This window comes from Archocentrus centrarchus, chromosome 22, assembly GCF_007364275.1.
Source record: "Archocentrus centrarchus isolate MPI-CPG fArcCen1 chromosome 22, fArcCen1, whole genome shotgun sequence".
Lineage (NCBI taxonomy): Eukaryota > Metazoa > Chordata > Actinopteri > Cichliformes > Cichlidae > Archocentrus > Archocentrus centrarchus.
This window is the reverse complement of record NC_044367.1, coordinates 14,442,507-14,458,616: the sequence shown is the minus strand read 5'-3', so window position 1 is coordinate 14,458,616 and position 16,110 is coordinate 14,442,507. Positions and strand designations below refer to the sequence as shown.

The window sequence follows — 16,110 nt, the reverse complement described above, 5'->3', positions numbered from 1 at the left end:
AAGTACAACCAAGCTACAAAAGAGGAGAAACTCGCAGCTGGTGATGTGCAAACTAAATGTAAATAAATGACTCAACCAAGCAACGCTAGCTGCACAGGCTTGTTCCATATGACAGGAAGAGTAAATGTTGATATGTATTTTATGTATATGTGTGCCAAATGAATAAAGGCTTTTTAAATGGTAGATGGAAATAACTGATGTGGCTACATGGTGGTAAAGGAGGGCTTTAAGCAGCTGATCAAAAAGCTCAAGCCCAAAAGCCCAAGATAAAGAAATTATTATATATTAGGTAGAAAATATTTTTCACTTTTATTATGTGACAATATTGTGCAGGCTCCTGACGAGTTACAAGGTTAAATTACTTTAGTTATTGTTGGACTTGTTAAGCAGTTATTTTATACTTTTAATTAAAATTTTCAAGGGATTACAATTTTCAAGATAAACACTATCTAGGCTACTTTTGTGCTTACATTTGAGTCATCTTGTGTCACTACTATTGCTCTATAATAATGTTGCTCCTGGCACCTTGTTTCAATAGAGTCATAACCTTAAATTTGGTATGCCATCAATGGCAGCAGCTCACTGGAAAACAAGGATGGAAAATACCTTTCATTTAGTTACACAAAAATGCTGCCACTTGAAGGCATCGATAAAGCATTCAGTATTTTCTTTTTCTATATCATCAGAAAAATCATTATCACAAATTTTCTTGAAATATTGTCATAGGATTTCAAGGCTACACTGCCCACCCCTACATGAGCCTAATCTTGTAAAAACTCTACCAAATTAAACTACAATGAGAACACAGACATTAACCGGGGATCCAGAAGAGGACTTCAGACAGCTCAATGGCACTATGGCAGCTTCTGACGACAGCCAATCTTGGACAATCAGGAGCTCGACAAGGACCCCATGCACACAGCGAGATTAATAGGTACCCGGTGGTCTGCTATTCTCACCATATCATGTCAAAAACCTATCATCATGTATCATAATCTCATGGTGTGTAGGAAGCATAAGCTTGCACCGCCGTAGAGTCAGAGGACAGAAAACCCAGCAGGCTAATTAAAAAGATTACATCACTGATCAGATTACTGGAATATACCAGTTAATTAGTATAACATGTAATGTTATGGGCTGAGACATAATTGAATATTATCCACTTTTTGCAGACTCATATTGAGATTATAAAATTAGAGATGCAGCAATCTAATATGCTGGATCGGTAGCAGTGCCAATAATGACGTTATGTGGCCATATGTGCCATGATATGCCCAGTCCACTTTAATTTTTAATGTCTGGGTTGCTAGTATTACCAGTTCAGTAAGGTATAGACACATTATCCACATTGTACCTGATTATCTCCAAGTTAATTATTTAAAGGAAGTTGCGATAAATACAAAAATGAGCTGTTTAAAGAAATAAAAGTCTGAAGAATCTGTCCTCATGTATTTCATAGAAGCAGAACACAGACTGGTTAGAGCACAAAGAGATTTTTGTTTATATATTTGCACAGATTTGCCATTAAATGGCATTTGTAAACACATTAAAAAAAAACATGCTTTGTTAATATAGCAGTAAAACTCACTGTGCAATAATCCTTTGTTCTTTTTTTTCTTTTTATTAAACATTAATTGCCTTGCCCACTATTGTGCCGACTCCTTAAACCAAAACCTTCTCTCTCATTCGGCTCTTCCTCGGTCAGAGCACAGTGTTCTGCACTGAAAGAAAAGACGACATGCTCTTTAGAGCCTCTTCCCCTTGAGAGCAAGGCCAGAAAAAAAGAGGCTAGCTATGCAAGAACAAACATTTCCCTGTCCTCTGCTACACGACTGCACAGTAACAGTGCAGGAGGAAGCAGGATCATATTTCAGAACTGGACAATACAGGACAGAGGCCAACCAGAAGACACAAAGGGCTGATGCAGTGGTTTTCACTGAGTTTCTGTGTGTGAGAGCTGTCTCTGTATGACGTGTTAGCATGTAAGCAGGCCAGATGAGGACAAGCACTATGTCTAGCACCATGTGGCCTTTTTATTCTAGTGAACCAGACTCATCACTATACCCATTAGCCAGGCTGCTCAGCCTCACTCAGGGAGTATTCAACACATTAAACTTCAGCCAGCTAATACCCTCTCAGGACTGTCAATGCAACTGCTAAATGAATAAATCAACACACAGTCACACACTTGCAAGAGTCTGGCACGTGAGCGAGCGGCATAGTTTTCTTTTCCTGCAGATGGAAACGGCCCAAAATGAAAATTCGCACAAGAATTCGCCCTTTGGAATTTCGCCTTTTGCAACTTGTTTTCACAGAGAAGCACATGCAAAAGCCAAAAAAAAAAAAAAAAAAATCAAAGCAAGACTTGCCTCCAAGTTCTCAGTGTAATTTATTGGATGTTAAGCTGTATGAATATTGAGTCACATTTGTGCATGTCTGCGTGAGTGTGTCTTCGCATTTGTGAGTGTGTGTCATTGTTCCAGAAACGCCACCTACCTTGACAGCAGTTGTGACTCCATCCTCAGCAGTGCTCTGTCCATTCTGTCAAAGAAAAGCAGATGAGCCGAAGTCAGTCTATGTGGATGTTAAGTGCATGTATCACATGTGTCTGGATGTGTGTAAAGGAGGGAGAAAGAGAGGCAGAGAAATATTTGCAAGACTGTGTGGGCGGCAGCAGTCCACTGCATCCAGCACTTTACGCTTTCACTCGCAAACCTAATAATCTAAGGCCAACACACACTTGCATATTCTCCATAGGTAAGTCTCACTGAAAAGGGTAATCACTGGTATTTGGAAAACAATGGTAGGTATTTTGAAAATCAACATGTTATTCCCGCAGCTGAAGTGGGTGACTAACTTTGAACATATGGTGGGATTTCAGCTGGATTAGATGATTAGATGTTGATCTCATCCTGCTGCACACAAAAGATGGAAAAAAATAAAACAAGAGAATAATAAGAAGTGGATGGAGAAGGCTCCTATGAAGTAATTTTTACAAGGCAGGGGCCATGATGATGTCAAGTCAAATCAGGATCACTGGTCAGGGAGGCCAAACAGAGTTTGCTGCAAAAAAGCAAAATGAAGAAGCCTGATTGTCCAGCTGACTCAGAGCATTTAGACATTTAAAAAAGAGCTTCCTGGCATGAGGTTCACAGACCTATTTGAAAACAGACTAGTGTTTTTAAACTCTTTAACGGTGCACACTGGCATAACTCATATTCATCAGACTGTCACATGAAAAAGGGGCATCTCAAATGCAAGTTACGTTACAGCAATGTAACATTGCACCACTATTAAAATAAAGAGAAGCGGGTTTTTAAAAAAAAAAAAAGTCGTCTCAACTTGACTTCTTAATAGTTTCTTGTATGATCCTACTCTTTCATCAGACCCTCCCATCAGGCTCAAAGCCCATCTTTTTAAATTCTGCTGTGTGAGGCCATGATTCCTTATAACTGAACTCTTCCAGCGATTAAGGAAACACATGAGTGAGGACTTTTTAAAAAAAAAAAAAAAACCTCCCCACCCTCCTTCCTCTTTTTGCTTTGTTTTTCCCATTTCAGAGGGGCAACTCTGAGGCTGTTCACTTCCTTCATGCATTCTTCCTCTTCCCTCAGACTGCACAAAATACAACAGGGTTCAACACAATGGCAAGCAATAGACCTCAACCAGAGACCAAAATGAAAGGGCATAAGATTGTGTTGAAATGAACCACCATGGGAGTTTAGTTCCACAGACGCTTACTCTGAGGAACATCTGAAACCAGCCACACAGGGCACGGCTGGTTGATTGACCAAATTTGATTTATCCCTTTATAGCTACACTTTTGCTATAAGTTATAAGTTATAAAATAATGGTAATTCCAAAGTGATTGAACTATTATACTATATTTGCCCTAATACAGTGTCTATAAGGCTCTAACACCAACAAAATCTATGTAACCTATACTTGCATTATAGATTTCATTTCTACAGAATTAATTACTGTGCAGGTATTTCTTTATAGCTTTCTTACATGGAGCCAGACTTTCTAGTGACTTTTTTTTTTTTAATGGTCTTGAGCAGCAGTTCTCCAGGCTTTCTGAAGGTCTTTCAAAGTTTTTGTTTGGCTGCTTTTTCACTCATTTTCAGCCCAGTCCTTGGACCTGATCATTTTCAGAGGAATGTTGTTTTTGTTTGTTTGTTAAACCGCTTACCACTGACCTGTGGATCATTTAGGCACAAAAGAGGTCCCCAACTCAAGGGAGGAACCATCATATCTACACCAATTTTAAACTGCATCTTTAGGCACTTTGTTTCTAGTAGCTTGTTGCATAAAAATACATCATTTCCTCCCATTTCTTTACTTGACTCTATGAAAAATGCCAAAGATAACACAGTCTGGCAAGCATCAAATGGTATTTTTGCACCAACAAGGTGATTCAAAGGAGCTATTAGCCAAAAACTTGGCATATATCAGCACGGTGTTCACTGTGTCCTTAAGAAAAATGAGCAAACTGGACGAGTGGAGGACAAAACAAGGAGTGACAGGCTTAAAAACTATCTACAGCAGGTGAACAGTATGTTCTTAAGAAATGGGGAAAAACAAAAAACAAAAAAAACAAAACAGCAAGACCTGACAGAGGACCTGAGAGATGCCCTGGCCATTCAGCTGATCCATTTGCTGTTCAACAAATCCTCATCAAAAATAGTCTCAGTGGAAGGGTGGCTTTCAAGAAGCCAGTCTCCCCAGAGCCCAGACCTTAACATTATTGAAGCAATGTAAGATAATCTTGACAGAGAACGCAACAAAAGGTAACCAAAAACCAAAGAAGAGCTCTGACTGTCCTTCAAGAAGTCTGGTCATACCATATATAAAAGGTGGTCACACCAAATATCGACTTTCAAGCTTAACAACTGTTTTTGCTTTTTTTACTGTGTTTCCGTGATATGATTGCACATATTTACCTTTTTCCTAGCACAATATAAAGAAATGAGGGGTGGCTCAAGACTCTTGCACAGCACTGTACACTGTTTAAATGCACTGTTTTGTGTATATTAACTAAACTACACTATTTGTTTCATTTTTACTTAGCTGTTCTGGCCATTCCTGCATAGAAACCCTGAGTGCAATAGGGGAAATTTCTTGTGTGCATACATGCTTTGCTGATAAAGACAACCTGATCTGAAGATTTAGACAGAGGCACAGGCAGTGACAGCAGAGCAGCTTTGTTACTCTTGTTTACCGAAGGGAAATAAAAGGCCCTCTGACAGAAAGCACACAGACTGTGGATTTAAGTTTACTGTCGCTATAATACCTCACAATACATTCTCTCCTGTTCTGCAAGACTAGATGTGCCTGCCAGCTGGATGCACCGCCTTATTTTCTGCTTTGACTTTTACTCTAGTAGTATCTCTAAATTGGAGGAATAGTGCAACTCTGTACACCTCCAGCCATTTTTACAGGTTTACAGACTCCCCTTCATGATGAAGGAAGGAAACTGAATTTAGCCAAACTGCACCAGCCGTAAAAGTTTTAATAGCTGTGATGTGAGGTGATAAGGTAGAAATCTCAAAAATGGAAGCGATTTAATGGCGAGGTGTGGTTTGAAGTTAGCCACAGATGTGTTTAAAGAATGATAAAGGAAATCTTGAGGAAGCGCAGGGTGTGCTTTTATAATGGACTTTTCAGACTATTTTGGAGGAATTCTCCCTCCCTCACTATATACTCTCCGGTCTTCCCTAGACTATGTCTGGGTGGCTAGCTTTGTTTGTACCAACGGTGGGAATTCTGTGTGAATGCAACTGTGCAAGTTTGTGTCTGTGGCTAGCATTGTCTTCCTGACATTGCTGCTCAACACATTTCAACCTCATTAGCACTGCATGGCTGATCCAAGTGGCCCAGTTAATGGTGCACCCCCCCTGTGGGTTTCCTCAGTGAGAACACAGACAGACACACACACACACACATAAATATGCTCAAAGTATGCTGTTTAAACACAAACACAGAAAAAAAAAATGTGGAATGGGAGAAATTTTCAGACCACAAGCATGCTGTAAACAGATTTAAAGACCGTGTTAAGCAAGCCTGAGTCAAACAGTAGAAATTCAAATTTTCCTCTCAGGACTCTGTATGATTAAGCAAATTAAACAATCTCAGAGCACTGGTGGTCTCTGCGAGCTTGATAGATAAGTCTATGTTTTACAGTGCAGGCAGCACGGCCCTGTAACTAGGCAACTAAGAAATACAATAACCACTTATTCTCTATGCCCGTAATACAATCTGACGGAATTTCTCATAATCTCATCAGTGAATATCGACAGCTTCTAGTCAGTTCCAGAAAAAGGACAATAGGTGTTTCTCCTTTTTTAGTGTTTGCCAAGTAGTTTCTTTCAACCTTGGCACCCTTTAAAGGGTAGAGAGTAAAAACAAAATGGTTTAACAAGTCAGCACTATTGCCCACAGGTATGACTGTGGCTATACAGCACACAGTTTAGGTTTTAGATTAATATTTACCTCTAAAAGTCAAAAGGAATTAGAACTCAATCTGCCTTTGAACCTATCAAGCAAAGGGCTGTGTTATCACATGCCTTCCTCCATTCCCAGGTGCTCAGGTGTTCCACGGGTCACACCCAGATTAGCTGCAGCAAAGCCTACAAGTATGAGCGTGCGCGCACACACACGAATGTGAAATGAACTTTCGTACACACTCAAGTACCTGACAGTATAGCACTGGCCACACCTTACTAGAAAACATGGTACACATTCCAGCTATCAACCCTACTTATTTCAGTCTCCTTTGCCACATAAGCTTGTGGAATCCTGCTCTGTTAGTCGAGGCTTGAGCAGTTCTGTTAAATAAATACATGCATGTTTACTTTTTCATTTTAATCCAACAGCATGGAATCCACAATGATAGCTAAATTCTAACCCAACCTAATACTGTCAACTTGTACATGACACATTGCTGCCACTATCTCGCCACACTTTCAGACACCTGCAGGCACAACAGTGAAAGGGAAAAATCTGAACTTAAAAAAATAAGCAAACAAAAGGCTGACATGGAGAATATGTTGAATATGAGTGGATGAATTTACTCATTTGGATCTGTGTAGTGTTTCTCTATTGGAAATCTGCAACAACTAAATACTGACATAAGCATGACTCAAAACTTTTGATGGACTTGCCTTAACGTAGTGGTGACATGGGCTCATGCAGGTAGGAGTGACTCAACTGGGACAGTATGAGTATATTTGTTAAAGTGGCTTTATCAGGGATGAATCACTGAAGTTCATTCACAACAGATATGGCTTGATGATGAATAAAATGGCTCAATCAAACTATTTTTTTTTTTTTTTGAATAGCTCACTTTACACATTTCTGTCTCGCTTGCTTTGTTGCAGCATAAAGCACAAAAGGCAGTTTAACTGATTTCCATTCACAGCACAGCGATAGGTTTCAAACACAAGCACTTTCATAATGACTGACGGGGAAACAGACTTCCCATCAGTTTGGTGTATCAGAGCACATCATTCTCTGCTGACTATGGCTCAGTCTAGAGATTTAGATTGTTTTTTGTTGTTGTCTTTTTTTAAACAATTTTTTTTCCCCTTCAGATCATCCACAAGTGTATTTATCTTGCTGTCCCATCTGTCCATATGATTCGTATGTTCACGGGCACGGCCTCTTATCTAAACTCAAGCTTTATGTTCAATCAATCTGATCCCAAAGCTATCTGAAACCAAAGCGTGCAGCTGGTCAGTAGGTTGGTGGAGATAAATGGCAGAGATCCCACTCTGACTGGCAGCATTTGTCTGATCTAAATGATTACAGAGCTTGGATTTCAGTGACTGATGCAAACATACAATAGAAAAAAATATTATATATAATATATGGCTAATATTTTACACACGCTCTTTCTTTTTTAAATCAAGAATTGCTCAAATTTGATTCACAGAGTTGTAACTATTACACATTCCAAAGGCAGGGCATCTTCACAGCGTTAAACTTAGCACTCTTCACAGGCTCTGCACCACCATCTGTTCAGCTGTGATATGCTACTCAGCCAACTCACATGCCGCAGAATACTGTCAATAGTGGAGCCTGCTGAACAAACTATGTCAAGATGACACTGTTTTTATGTTAACCAAAGATTTTTCATTCATTATACACTTGTAGTCATATTTTCCTCCTCTCGTATTAACTGTCACAGCTTAATCCGGAGATGGAAATATTTCAGTGTCCAAATCTTCATATTAACTGCATGGGTTTATAGAGCAAATTTGGCCAATATTTCACATTTTCTCTATCCAAGTTAAATTCCTGCTGCTATCGCATCAGAATGATTATGCAGGCTGAGAGACAGAAAAATTAGCTTCATTTCTAAATCACAGATCTCTTGCAAGACTGACTGAGAACATTTTAATATTGTGCACAATGCTATTCTTTATAGAGATCAGGCACTAAAACACGAGTCTCACATGCTCGCTTTACCTGCATAATTGGCGGAGTAACTCAAAATAGCCAATTCATACAGCCAGACAACTTCTAAGTATACATTACAAGCAGGGTTTGTTTTTAAACTAGACCAGACTAGACAGGCTAGACTAGATTGTAATCTAATATTTTCTCTCCATAACCATAATGTGGTAGCTGCAAATTCATGAAGCAACCAGTCATTCAAGGAGCACCTGAAATGCTTGTGAATAATAATGCAACAACACAATTACGGAAGCATGGACAAGACTGTGGCTACAAATCTCTCTCAATCTTTGCCTAATTCTATAAATTCTAAAGTGCAATATGAGTTTTTCCTCACACTGTGAAGCATGCTCAACACTGATTTGCATGTATACTTGATTATATTACTTTCCCTGTCTCTTGGATGTGTACTGTGCATTCTATACCTCATTTTACACTGCATATACCTGGCCATGGTTTACAGAAGAACATTAGCTAGTAGTAAAATCTGATACAAAGCATCCTCTTTCATATGAGCTCAATGTTTCTGTGCATGTTTCTGTGTACATATTCTACAGCCTTAATTATAAGAGTCAAACTTAAGGTTATGCACTACTAAATTTAAAATCTGTCACCCTCCATAAGCAGACTAGAGCCTCTCCCACTATTATTCCTTTCTGTGATGCCACAGAGAGCCATAGAAGCCACTATAGAGATGACAACTGTGACAGACAGTGATGGTGGGCCTTTATATGAGATGACAAACTCCTTTGAGCTTTCAAAACTGAGTTGATTGTGAGTGACAGAATGGAAGGTGAATTAAACTGGGGGATGTTAAGCTACTTTTAGGGCAAATTCAAAGCTCTCAAATGAATTGACACTAATGAAATATTTCTCTGTTGGTTTAGAGTGCAAGTCACTGCTTTAAATTGCCCCTCACACCTGAATATCAGTGAAGATATGACGATCACACTTTTTATGGAAGTCAGTCTGATTGCAACATTTGTCTTACCTCAATTAAAACCATAGTTTTTTCATTTAGAGGAATATTTTTAATCATTTATACAACAAGCCGGTGTCGCTGCTAAAAGGCGCGTACTCGGTTACTTCAAGGAACTTTACTCTCAATCACTTTTTCTAGAAAGTGGAGACTGTTCACCACCCGGAATGTGGGGATGTTCGCGAAAGCGCACACATATCTTCGCTGTTTTAATCTAAAACAGAATGCGTAAAAACGCATAAAAATGTGTCCAAGCCATGCACGCAATATCAACACTGTCACCCCCTCTTTACCTCCGTTTCGAGCTGCACTAGTTCCATTGTGGGCCATGGCTCCGCGATCTGTGCAAGAGGCATTTTCGCAGGATTTTCAGTTTCTCCTCAGCTGCCCAAAAACAAATTTGGCCACTCCTGATTCGTCTGACCCGTTCCTGTCAAGTGTAGTTCCGAGAAGCTCCTGGCTTGGGTCCAAAGTCCAGTCAGAGATTTATCAGCACTTTGCGCTCCACACAGAAAAGGAGGCACGCATGCAGACGGTACAGTCAAGAGCTTTACAAACAAATGTAATCCCCGTGATTTGACTTCGCGACGGTGGGTCACTCGTGCGTAATTGTTGAAAGTGATAATCCTGTTGGAAACAACACACACACATCAAACACCCGCGTCCTTTCAGGTAAGCGCGGTTGCTGCTCAGGATTTTGGTTTGACAAGCGGGAGAGAAGAGCGCAGTGACCAACGGTATGATCCAAGCTGCTCTAATAGGGCTGTGCAGGAGTCTAATGCCACCTAAAGGAATTAGCCAGGGTCCGTGTTGTCCTTGCAATCGACGCCGTATCGGATCGTTTTTGTGTGCTTTTTTTTTTTTTTTTTTTTTTTTTTTTTTTTTTTTTATGTCTTCCTGTGCGCTTGTGAATGCTCCCGGTCAGAAAGGGAAGACTACTCTCTGTCCGCCAGCTTCCCAACGTTGTGTGATACGTGCACAGACCTCAGTGTGGCTCTGTAGTACGAGCGGGGATGCAACTCGCGCTGTTATTGGCAGGCTCCAGCAGGATTTTATCCAGCCCCCTTCTGTGCTTGTTCCGCCCAGGTCTGACCGTGCCATCATCTGGTGGCGAGTTGAACTGCAACTACGTAATGCGAACTGGAGCCTGCAATTGATAAACGGCCTCCTTTCTTTGATGCTTGTGGTGCAGCAGGTGCATCAGAGGAGTGAAGATCATTGGCCGTACATAGAGAAACCTTTAAATCATCATCAGCTAAAAGCATTGAAGAAATATTAGATTACATAATAAACTGATCACATATGAACCAGCCAGTGCAGAGTGCAATAGACTTTTCCAGTCTAGGATGGCACTGCGTTCCTCTACTAGGGCTTTATCATTTCAATTTCATGAAATTATATTTAGTGCACACTGGCTTTAGACCTACATCACCACTTCCTCTAGGTCTAAAAATGACATGCACTGTTGCAAACATTACATAACATTTCTGATTACACAATGATGTAAAGAATTCAAGAGAAAGGAGCAGAATAGACTAGAACTGAAGGTCGTGACCGGTGCTGTTTTAGTCTTTCCGGACATTACATTGATGCAGCATTCTTTTCATTGATAACAGCTCTTGTGAAGGTCCTTGTAATCTTCAGCGATATAATCCACCCCTCCACCCTCAACACTTCTCCGCTTCATTCACTGCTAAGTGTATTTTGCTCTTGGCCAGCTTTGGTTACTATTGGCAACTGGAGGGCATAAAACCGCCTTGTGTTGTGGATCTGATAAATTTTTGATTCAAATCAAGATGAGGAAGGCGTTGCATTCACAGAAACACAAATGTAAAATTAAGAGGAATGAAAAATTGCTTATAATTCAGCACCTTTCTTTCAGTGGCTGTTATCTGGGTGGGAAATTCTCCTGCTGCATTGATGAAACCTTTTCACCTGAGCACTGTAAGATGTTAAACACAAAGACATGTACTAGAGAGGGAAGCGCTTCTCCTTTTGTGGCTGCACTTTGTTTCTAACCTTTTAGCAACACCTCCTCTGTTTATTCACAAAAAGCTGCCACATTAATTCATGTCTTGACATTAACGGCTGTTTTATAGTAATACTTATATTCATACCATAATTCTGAATTAAAAATAAATATGCACACACCCACACAGACATACACATATTACCACACACAGAGGACTGAAAGAGGGGTGGAAAGGGAATATGTTGATTTTCTTTTCCCTTCAAATACCATAGTGTTGATGCACAACCCATTTACTGAGTAGCAAATCCATACCATCAAAGGGTGGCCAAAGAGTGACATCACACTTCTTAGGTGGAGGGTTATGCATCATGCTCACATTGTATGCAATATAGAAAGTCACGGCTCACCTAGAGATTACATTAACCCACTGATTTGTCTCCTGTGGTAAAGGAGCTGCTCATGGCACCTCATAATGGTGTTTGTTAGTGCAGCCATACGACAGACCATTCTTCTTTTCTTTTCATCATCTCTCATTCTCCCTCCTCTCATTATTCCTTGTCCATTATGTGCTGGGCAAGTGCCGTTCTCTCCTCTCTCCACCTCTCCAAGGATACCAGTAGAATGATGCTGATGGTTTGCCACTGTGCACGGACCCTCCTGTGTTATATGACTTTCGGTGTGAGCCTGCAGTGGAAGTGTGATAAAGGCAATTTATAGGAGGAAGTAAAGTGACGATCTAGAAGGCTGAAAAGTCAGGTCAAAAAGACTTAGGAACCAAAACCTAATATAATGTAAAAATGCAGGTTAACAGTAGCCAGATAAAAGCAGTCTCTTGTTAAAACAGACAACTTAAACATTTTGGACTGAGACCATCTTTGTGTTAGAAGTGCACTGCACTGCTATGCTAACTGCAAGGAATCTCTTATTCCGTTCAGGATGCTCTGGTGACATCATGTCTGACACAGATGACTCAGAGGTGTTTCCCAGTCCCATCCAGTGACTCTGGGGATGCCCTACCCCCACCCTCAATAGGAAATGGTTAATGGGTAATATGACTCTATCCAGCTTTATATGCACATGTAGTAGAGCAAGACTACACCCTGACTTGTCAGTGTATTGAAACAGGACTGAAATGTGTTTGTTGAGCTGTTAAAGCTGAGCTGCTGCAAAATAGATGGCGTGTCGGTCGCCAAAACGGCTGCCCGCAAAGTAGACAAACGGATGCAAATATGACCCGGCTGATTAGCCTCATTTTCAGTTTGAGCTGAGGTAAAAAGGAGAGCGAGTGAGGCTGAGCATGTGGAAGGAGAAACAATGAATCATGTTATGTAAGTCCCTGTAAACAGTGCAATTAAAATGCAAATACATGGATACTCCAATGGTGAAGTGGCAGTCGGTTTCGAAAAGCATCTCAGAATAAATCTGTTTATCTATTACCTTTGCTTGTCTCTGGTTTATTATTTGTAAAGCTCTTTTACTTTATTTTTTAAATTGCTATTTTGCCATAGATGTATGGCCATTTTTCACTGATATTTTCTATTGTACAGTTGTGCTTCTTTATATCTACTGAGGGAGTCTAGTGCTTTGTCAGCATTTATTTTATTTCAGTTTTAGTTATAGTGCTTTTTCCTATTGTTGAAATGTGATATATAATAAAAAAAACAACAACCCTAGACACAGCTTATTTTATATTACTAAACTGAGTAAACATAAGCTTATTTACACAAGATTGATACCCCATGAATTTCTAACAACAGTAACAACTTCTCTATTGTAAACCCATGGAGGTACAATAGAGAACCTTACATATAGCCAAACAATAAAAAGTTGATAATGCATTTTAAACAGTTATTATTTTTTAGATTTTCTCAGCATTATAAAAATGAGTAGAGGTGCAACAGTCTAAAGCTGAGTATAATTCAGTTTATGGGTAAAGCAAAATGCTTAGTTAATCCAAAGGATTAATTTGCTTATGCAACAGAAACACTAGGAAATGACTCCACTTTAAGACAAGAGCATCTTGGCATTAAAGCAGTGCACAACACAGCAGAGATAAATGGCACTGCTATTCCTGCTAACAGCATGCACTATATACAGTTCTAAATGTAATACTCAGGGTGTGTCCGATTTCAGTCGAAGCACTTATGATGTCTTAGATAATAATTCCTTTTTAACCAAGATGTCAGTGCAAGCAGCCGAGCACTGAATAAATTAATTAGCTGCTCAGTAGTGGAGCAAGGGTAATTATCCAATCTATGGTGGCTGACTATTGCAGGACATGATGCATGTGCAATGTTTCAGAATTCATTCTGGCTGTCTGCCATACACAGATCATGAACAAAGAGACTTATTGCATTTCATCTGTGGAATTATCATTTGCCATAGAAATGGTTAACAGAACAGAATGGCCAAAGATAAAGTGCACTGGCAATAATATCGGCATAGAAATAATAATAAAAAAAAAAAGAGTGAGGGGTAAAGAAAGGAAGGCTGTAGGTTTAAATGTCACAAACACTATCTTTACAGTAATAGCTTGCACACCTCTCCAGACTGAGGACTACACAGTCTTCTGACTCTAGAAACTTGGTGCACTGTAGAGCAAAAACAGCATGTTGAGACTTGATGTTGTAGCCCAGGTATTTGGGATGGGCCAACAGGTGGGCCAAAGGCATGTCTTTACAAAATATATATATAAAAACAACCTGAGAGACCAAAGTCAGCGCAAACAAACCACTATAGCAGATAACGGTGTCAGTGATTTTCAGTGAGACATGTAAACCACCAAAAGTCAGTTCAAAAGTCAAGATCCTACAGGCTATTATTAGGTTGTTGTAGACTGAAAAACATGAAAGTCAAAAAAACAGCTCATACAATCCATGTCCAATAAAGCTGCTCTTTCTTAAAATAACAAAAAACAAAACAAAAAAACCCCAAAACACTACAGGATGCATAAGATCAGACTTGATTTGTCAGCGTAGCTGAGTTATGTCTTACGCACAGCTTTGGTTTTTCCTCTCACATTTTCACCAGAGAACGTCTTGATCCATCAATAATGGTTCAGTCAGCACTAATGATGACATTTACACTACACCAGACTACAGCGGCAGGCTTTGTACTGGGAGGCTGCAGTTTTTTTTTTCCCTGTTCAGAATGTTTGTTTTCACTTTATACTTTTTTCTAGACATTTCAGGTCTTCTAATAAGTTAAACAATTAAAGTAGAATGTAGAGGTTTTTATCTTTAAGAGCAAGTAATTTACCAAAAAACAAACACACACACGCACGCACACACGCACGCACGCACACACACACAAAACAAAGCCCCGAAAAACTGCCAAAACACTTTATTAGGTACACTGTGCTGGTACCAGATTGGACCTATTTTGTCTTCAGAGCCGCCTTAATTCTTGATGGTATAGAATCAACAAGGTGCTGGAAACATTCCTCAGAAATTTTGGTCCATATTGGCATGATAGCATCATGCAGTTGCTGCAGATTTCTTGGTTGAAAACCCATGATGTGAATCTACCCTCCCACCACACCCCAAATCACCTTTCCTCTTCATTCTGAGGCTCTGTAAATTCATTGAGTTGCTGCCACGTGATTGGCTAATTAGATATTTGCGTTAACAAGCGTTTGAACAGGTGTACCTAACAAAGTGGCCACTGAGCATATATGCCACATAGATACGGACACAGTGCCATTTTGCTTTCTGACATATATGTATGAAGTCAACTTTCCCCCTGCCTCTGTCTCTTTCTCTTGGTTCAAAGAGGATAACAGTAGGGGGTGCCAGATATCAGAGGGCAGGTCCTTGATGGCAATAGCCTTTCCGTCGGGTGTTGCCCTTTAGTGCACTTGATCAAAGTACATTTTGATCAAGTGCACATATTCTCACAGCGCTGTTTTGACACACAGTCTTCTTTAAGTCGGTATTTACTGTAGATTTAGCGCTTATAGGGGAGAAATAAGAAGTTAGAGAGGCCATATTAAAATGGAGAACTGCATTATGCATTGAGCTCGATGCATAATAATAACCTGTGTGTTTCCATGTGGGTCAAAACTGTTTTATAAATAACCTAGACTGTTTCTTACGAAATTTCCCCAATAACACGAGTCTAACATATTTATTTTTTACCATAAATAAACAGGCGAGTAGAAAATGTCTCACGCTGTAAAACCACTTGAGATTATTACAGTATTTGTACAGTTATAGCAATGTTGGTTTAATCGATCTGTACATAAAAATAACTAGTCAGCTGAGTTCAATTGATAAAAAGGAAAACATTGGACGGTTAGAGAACAGGTTAGCAGTTATTTTTGGAAAAGAGGATTAGGTCTGCTGCTGCTTAACCAAGTAATATTTTCTGTGTATTTCAATTATTTAGGAGCTTAAAGAAAAAGGACATCAGCAATACCGTGAGCTAAGGGCCTCATAATATAGGCTTAATATGTCTACACACACAGTAGCTGCCGTTGCACTAAAATACCTCTAGAAGTATTCCACAAGGCCTGATTCTAAGTCCAAAAGGATAAGTTACGCCCAGCCAAGAGTAACATGGGCCTATTACAGGATTATTATATTGTTATTACTATGTTTCAAAGGGCAGGTGTTAGTGTTGTTGCTGCTGTTCGACACATACTTCCACACTGCGGCACAAACCGTGCACTTTTCGCCGCGCGACGACGCGCGCTGTGCATGAA

At 39.8% G+C, this 16,110-nt stretch overlaps 1 protein-coding gene across 3 annotated transcripts in view; it reads right to left on the bottom strand.

Moving 5' to 3' along the window:
- Positions 1 to 16,110, bottom strand: part of rps6ka1 (ribosomal protein S6 kinase a, polypeptide 1) — a 51,582-nt gene that overhangs the window by 35,168 nt on the left and 304 nt on the right. Inside the window, exons 1-2 of one of the 3 annotated variants that reach the window (XM_030759149.1) lie at positions 9,730 to 10,319; positions 2,497 to 2,541 (exon numbers count right to left, since the gene is read on the bottom strand). In XM_030759149.1, coding sequence (XP_030615009.1) covers positions 2,497 to 2,541; positions 9,730 to 9,792 — 108 coding nt within the window. In that variant the 5' untranslated portion in view covers positions 9,793 to 10,319. Of the gene's footprint in view, positions 1 to 2,496; positions 2,542 to 9,729; positions 10,320 to 16,110 lie in introns of those variants that run through there. The other 2 variants (XM_030759151.1, XM_030759152.1) reach the window with 2 other exon arrangements.